Source organism: Corvus kubaryi, unplaced genomic scaffold (genome assembly GCF_017639235.1).
Source record: "Corvus kubaryi isolate FWS band 111438036 unplaced genomic scaffold, C.kubaryi_AGA036_p1.0 135, whole genome shotgun sequence".
NCBI lineage: Eukaryota > Metazoa > Chordata > Aves > Passeriformes > Corvidae > Corvus > Corvus kubaryi.
Genome location: NW_024580669.1, coordinates 563,139 through 569,805, shown reverse-complemented (window position 1 = coordinate 569,805; position 6,667 = coordinate 563,139). Strand labels below are relative to the sequence as shown.

At 52.9% G+C, this 6,667-nt stretch overlaps 1 protein-coding gene across 2 annotated transcripts in view; it reads left to right on the top strand.

The window, feature by feature from the left end:
• The first annotated feature begins 135 nt into the window (after positions 1–135).
• The window catches only part of TASOR2 (transcription activation suppressor family member 2), an 18,588-nt gene continuing 12,056 nt past the window's right edge, over positions 136–6,667 (top strand). The window contains exons 1-4 of one of the 2 annotated variants that reach the window (XM_042051804.1): positions 136–281; positions 1,020–1,094; positions 4,546–5,295; positions 5,631–5,870. In XM_042051804.1, coding sequence (XP_041907738.1) covers positions 254–281; positions 1,020–1,094; positions 4,546–5,295; positions 5,631–5,870 — 1,093 coding nt within the window. In that variant the 5' untranslated portion in view covers positions 136–253. The remainder of the gene's footprint in view (positions 282–1,019; positions 1,095–4,545; positions 5,296–5,630; positions 5,871–6,667) is intronic. The other variant, XM_042051795.1, reaches the window with a different exon arrangement.

The following is a 6,667-nucleotide window of genomic DNA, read 5'->3' as shown; positions in this document are numbered from 1 at the left end:
TCCTGAGTGGGATGGGAGGAGCTGTGAACGCTCCTGATCCCAAATCCCCCTGATCCCAAATCCCCCTGATCCCAAATCCTGAGTGGGATGGGAGGAGCCGTGTCCCGCTCCCCGGGGAAGGAGCTGGCGGTGGCCCAGCTCCCCGTGCCCGGCTCGGTGCCAGCCGTGCCAGGCAGGAGCGGAGCTCTGACCTCTGTGTTTGTTGCAGGCCATCATCAAGTACCTGCGGGAGCAGGGGGTGCTCATCCTGCTCATGGCCTCAGCCTTGGCACGGGACCACGGTAACGGGGCTGGGCTGGGCTGGGCTTTAGCTCCTGCTGGGTTTGGCACGGGGCACTTGAGCTAAGGCTGGCTCCTTAACCTAAAGTTGGTTCCTTAAACTAAAGCTAGTTCCTTAAGCGTGGTTCCTTAAATTAAGCGTGGTTCCTTAAATTAAACATGGTTCCTTAAATTAAACGTGGTTCCTTAAACTGAACCTGGTGTCTTAAATAAAACTGGGTTCCTTAAACTGAACCTGGTTCCTTTAACTGAACCTGGTTCCTTAAACCGAACCTGGCCTCTTAAACTGAACCTGGTTCCTTAAATAAAACCTGATTCCTTAAACTAAAGGTGGTTTCTTAAACTACACCTAGTTTCTTAAACTTGGTTCCTTAAACTAAACCTGGTTCCTTAAACTAAACCTGGCTTCTTGAACTAAACCTGGTTTCTTAACCAAATCCCGGTTCCTTAAGCTAAACCTGGTTTCTAAAACTAAACCTGGTTCCTTAAACTGAATCTGGTTTCTTAAATAAAACAAGGTTTCTTAAATAAAACTGGTTTTCTTGATTTAAACCTTGTTTCTGGAACTAAATCTGGTTCCTTAAACTAAGCCTTGTTTCTTAAACTAGATCTGGTTTCTAAAACAAAACCTGTTTTCTTAAACTAAACCTGCTTTCTTTACCAAGACCTGTTCTTTTTAACTAAACCTGGTTTCTTAAACTAAGCCTGGCTTCTTAAACCAAGCCTGGGTTCCTTTGCAGGGCTGGAGCCCAAGGAGCCTGTCAGCCTCCTGGCCCTGTTCCTGTTCACCTCGCCGCGGGCCCTGGGCCCCACAGGTAGGAGCTTCCCTCTGCTGCCCTCAGATTCCGTTTTGGGGTGAAATCCTCGCTGAAAGGTCAAATCTCTCTCAAAACCCGGCTTTTCCTGCTCGGAACCAGCCCAGAGTGATGAAGGAGGAGAGGAAATCTCCGTTTCTGTTGCCTTTTGAGCTGATTTAAACCCGGCTCTGTGCTTTGCTGGCTCCCTGCACGTGATGGGAGTGACCAAAAATCACTTCCCAGGCCCTTTCCAGCGGCTCCTGGAGCTGTCTGGATGAGCTCCGGGAGCCGGGATCCTGCCCAGCCTGGCTCCCATCCCGACTGACACGTGGCACTTTGCTGGACACGGCTCCAAAGAGGGGGAAAAATCAGGGAATTGTTCTCTGCCGAGATAACGAGCGAGAGGTCACGGCCTGGGGAAGGTGAGGAGAGCTGGGAAGAGGTGGGGAAAGGGCTCTGCTCCCGAAAAAGGGTTTGGAGTTCTCTGTGGGATGCAAAAGTTGCGGATGTGGAGCTGTGGCGGCTGCTCTGGGCCATGTGAGGGGAGGGAGGGAGTGGGGCTGGGCAGAGCTTTGCTGTCCTCAGGGTGAGCCAGAGCTCAGGGAGCTGGGAAGGGAATCCCAGCATTCCCAAATGTGCTGCTCTTCCTGCAGGACAAACACGCGGAACGGAAAAAAATGCGGAGAGAGGCTTTTTACGAGGGGGTGGAGTGACAGGAGACAGGGAATGGCTTCAGAGTGACAGGGAGCAGGGTTAGGTGGGATATCGGGAAGGAATTCCTGGCTGGGAGAGTGGGGAGGGGCTGGAATGGAATTCCCAGAGCAGCTGTGGCTGCCCCTGGATCCCTGGAATTGTCCAAGGCCGGGTTGGATGGAGCTTGGAGCAGCCTGGGACAGTGGGAGGTGTCCCTGCCCAAGGGGTTGCAACTGGATGGGCTTTGAGGTCCTTTTCCAGCCTGAACTATTCCATGATTTTATGAAATAAGAGAAAATAAGGAGAAACTTCCGGCTGGCTTTTTGTGGGATCATCCCAGGGATGAGCCAAGAGTGCTCCTGCCAGAACACTCCGGTGTTCCGGTCCTCCCGTGGCAGCAGAGAGGCTGGCACTGCCCATGGAAGCACCCAGGACACACCCAGCTGCCTTCCCTGGGAAAAGCTTCCCTTTCCAGCAGGGAAAACCAACAGCACATCCAAGCACAAAGGTTGCTTTGTCTTTTTTGGGGGTGGTTAACTTCCAGCTGTAAACCTTTTCCTTCAGGATTTGGGCTTGGAATTCAGGTGAAGGTGTGCTGGTGACCTGGCAGTGTGGGATTTGGTGCCTGAATTCAGTCACCTGGAATTCCAGGGTGGGCTGCTAGGGGATCTTTCCTGGTTTCTTTCCAGAATATCCTCAGCTGGAAGGATCAAATCCAGCTCCAGGCCCTGCACAGACACCCCAAAAATCCCACCCCGTCCCTGAGCGTGTCCAAACGCTCCTGGAGTTTTGGGAATGTGCCCATTCCCTGGGGATCCTGTTCAGTGCCCAGCACCCTCTGGGGTAAGAACTTTCCTGATATCCAACCTAAACCCCCCTGGCACAGCTCCAGCATTCCCATGGATCCTGTCCCTGTTGCCAGAGAGCAGAGACGGTGTCAGGGACGTTTGGGCAGAAGATTCCAAGTGCCAGGTCAATCCTGGGATCAGGTTGCTGCTGTGATGCCTGGAGGAGCAGAGGGATTCATTCCTGAAATCCTGGGAGCTGGGAGAGAGGAGACCAGGGAGATCCTGATTTTTTTAGCGGGATATTGTGGGAGAAGCAGATGGAAACTGGAGAGGACACCAGGCACAAGGTGCATCCCAGAGGGATGGGAAGGTTCGGAGCAGCAGAATAAAGGTGGGAAGAGAGGGATAACCCTGAGTGAACATTCCTGGTTATTCCCTGGGATCCAAACATTGATGGATGTTTTCCCTCAGGAGCAGCAGGATTTCCCCACACGTGCTGTCCCGTTCCGCCCACACGGTGTCACCCAGCCAATCCTGACCCTCTCCTGCCTCCCACACCTCTTTCCCTGGGATTACAAACCAAAGGCTTCTCCTTTCCATGGAGAAAGGAATCCCCCGTGCAGGGATTTGGGATGGGAAGGGAGGATCAGCCGTGCCGTGGGTGCAGGGGAGGTGAGGAACATCGCTCCTGGCAGGCTCGAAGGATGAATAATATTGCCCATTCCCAGATTTCCCCTTTCCCAACAAGCCCTGGATCTGTTCCTTCCTGTCCAGACAGCACCAAGAAGGAATGTGGGCAGCCATTCCCTGGGCAGCCATTCCCTGGGCAGCCATTCCCGAGCCAGCAGCTGAGGCAGGAAACTGGGAATTGGCTCCCAGGGACTCCTGGGCTTGCCGGGAAGCGAGACCAGCAGGGTGAGGAAAACCCCGCAGCTGGGAGGGGACAAGGAATTCCTCTGCCTTTTGCTGGGAAGAGAGGTGGCAGGGAAGGGCTCTGGAATTGTCCTGTGGCCAAAAGAAACCTTGGAATCGGATCATAACACTCAGCTGGGCCAAGCCTGTGGGTGCAGGGTGCTGACTCCAAGCCCTTGGATTGCAGAGGGAAAAGCTGGATGAGCCTGGTTTGTGTGGGAAAGGAGCTGGATGAGCTTTCCTGGTGGGAAGGGATTTCTGGGACACGGCCGTGCCAGGCAGAGCCGGATCCCACGGTGCCACCTGTGAGGGTGGCACCCTCGGGGCTGGGACCTGGTGGTGTGGATCCCTCTGGAGAGGTTGGGATGTTTGGTGGGATCCATCTGGAGCAGGTTTGGGAGCTCTGGCTGGGAGTCTGGGACAAGAGGCTGTGAAATTCCAACCTTTGGGATCACCAAGGACATGGAGACAGGGTCACCATCCGGCTGGATGGACACTGGGAGGAGCCAGGAACTCCCAAACTTTGGGATCACCAAGGAATTGGAGGCAGGGTCACCATCCAGCTGGATGGACACTGGGAGGAGCCAGGAACTCCCAAACTTTGGGATCACCAAGTGCATCCCACGCTGGCAGCAGGTGGAGATGGAGCTGCTGGAATTTCCATCCAGACAGGGACATAACACAAGAAATCTGGGAATGGTGCCCCCCTGCCGGGACAACCCAAATGTGAACAGGTTTAAAGTCAAACAATGACAAATCCTATTTCTTTCCAGACTGTCCTAAATGTTGGATTTAGTGGGAATTGCTGCAGTGAAGGATCTTGGACCTGGAATTTCCTGCAGGATGGGGCTGCTTGATACAACTCCAGTGTTTCATTTCAGTCTAATTCACTTCTGTGACTCCCACATGGAATTCTTTGTTCCCTTTGGCATCAACCCAGGAACGTCTTCCTTGGGGCCAAGCTGATTCTTGGAGCTTTTCACTTCCATGCTCTCCTTGTGTGGAACAGGGAGGTGATTTAGGGAATTCAACCCTTTCCTAGTGGGATTTAAATGATTTTTCTTTTCCTTTCCCAGTGGAAAACCAGGATGCAAAGGAAAGCAGGGACAGGAGCGACATCTCCTTAAAAATCACCTCGGTTTTGCCTGGCCTTCGCTATGCCTTACGGAAAGCCGCCAGTTCCTCTTGGAATTCCTCAGGCAGCACCAGCACCTGGATCAAGGAGCAGCTCCAGGAATATGCGAAGCTCCAGGAAAACTCTCAGCCCAGCCCCAGCCAGAACAGCGACATTCCCGTTCCTTCTGTGCGCTCTCCATCCGAGGATGAAGCTGCTCATCCTTCCCAGAAACTCTCGGAGCGATCCCTGGCCCAGCTGCAGCGTTACCTCTCCGATCCCAGCAGCTTCACCTTGGGAATGTCGGCGGCCTTGGAATGTCTGAGTGGTGCCGGCAGCAATCCGGGAGCCGATCCTGGGAATTCCTCCTCAGCCGTGCCCTCGCCGGATCCCGCTCCTCCCAACGGGAGGGACGAGAGCGAGGCTCCAAATCCCACTCTGGAGCTGGAGCAGGGTGGGGAGGGATTCCCAAAAAATGTCAACTCTCCCAGCAAGCTCTGGGGCCAGCAGAACAGGAGGAAATCCAGCCGGATCCTTGGGAAGAATCTGTCACCCCTCAAGGCACATCCCGTGGAAGACGACAGCAGGAACAGGGAAGCAGCCAAGAAAAAAATTAACACGGCTTTGTCTTTTCCCAAAAAATCAGGATCCAATCCCAACGAGCCCATGCTGAAATTGGCCAATTTGCAGTTTCCACATGGGAGGAAAAGGGGTGAGTGCTGGAAAAATGGGGTTGAGTTCCTCCTGCTCAAGGGTTCGCTAGGAAGCGTCCCCTCGCCTTTCCAAGTGCCTGGGGCACATCCTGCATCCAAATAAATCTCCAGGTTCTTCTCCTGGGATTTATCCCAGGGAACGTGCCTGAAGCTGGGTGCAGTGGCCTCGTGCTGTTCCCTTCCTTTGCTTCCTGGTGAGGTAATGGATTTATTCCCAGTTCAATCAGGATAACGAGAAGGAAATCCTAAAAAACACCTCCCTCTTCCCGATTCCTTTTCAATTCCCAAAGAATTCCCAAATAAAAAGAAATCCCCCTGGTTTTCCCTGTCCCAGGTGCGGAGGTGCTGGCTGCAGAAATCATCCACAAACCCCAGTGTGACCTTGCTGAGAAGGAATCCTCAGCTCCTGGTGCTCCTGGCGTGGAAGCAAAGAGGCCAAAAACTCTGGAAAACCCGGACACGAGGAAGGTTCCAGTTGCGGAGAACGGCGCAAAGCCAGGGAAAAGTAAAACGCCAAAAAGTTTGGAAAACAGAGCATCAAAACCTGCAGGAGACAACGAGCAGGCAGAGAGGGGTAGGAGAGCTGTTCCCTTGGGAAAAAATGCCTTGGAAAGCTGAGCCATGATGGCACAACCAGATAACAGCAGAGATAAGAGGAGGGGGGAAATGGCTTTGGATTGGAACAGGGAAAATGTCAAAAATTGGGAAGGAATTCTGGAGTAGAATTCCCAGAGAAGCTGCCTCTGGATCCTTGGAAGTATCCGAGGCCAGGGCTTGGAGCATCCTGGGATAGTGGGAGGTGTCCCTGCCCTTGGGATTTGAGCATTCCATGATCAAATACCGCCCTTGGAATTCCTGGAGTGGATCCAGCCGATCCCTCCCGTGGGTTGGCTCCTGCCAAATTCCAAAAAAAATCCCAAAAAAAATCCCAAAAAAAGAGCGTTTGGCTGTAAGAAACCCCCAATTTCTGCGTCTCGCTCTGCACTTCCCAAGGAAATTAAAAGTCCTGGAGCCCAGCTGGGATTCCAGGAGCTTGTACTGGGAGGGGGATTTTGGGACTGGTTTTCCGTGGCTTCATCCTGGCTTTATGGCCGTGGGTCTGGAGCCATGGGCAGGGGCATTTTGAACACCAAAAATGGAATTTTTCGGGATTATTTTTTCATGTTCCAACTGCCTTTGAGAGCTCCCAAGTTCCTGTGAGTGCTCTTCGAAGATCAGGGGGGTTTCATCGCTGTTTTGGGAGTTTTCTCTCTGTTTTGGGAGTTTTCTCTCTGTTTTGGGGGTTTTCTCTCTGTTTTTGGGGGATTTTCTCTCTGTTTTGGGGGTTTATCTCTCTGTGTTGGGGGTTTTCTCTCTGTTTTTGGGGGTTTT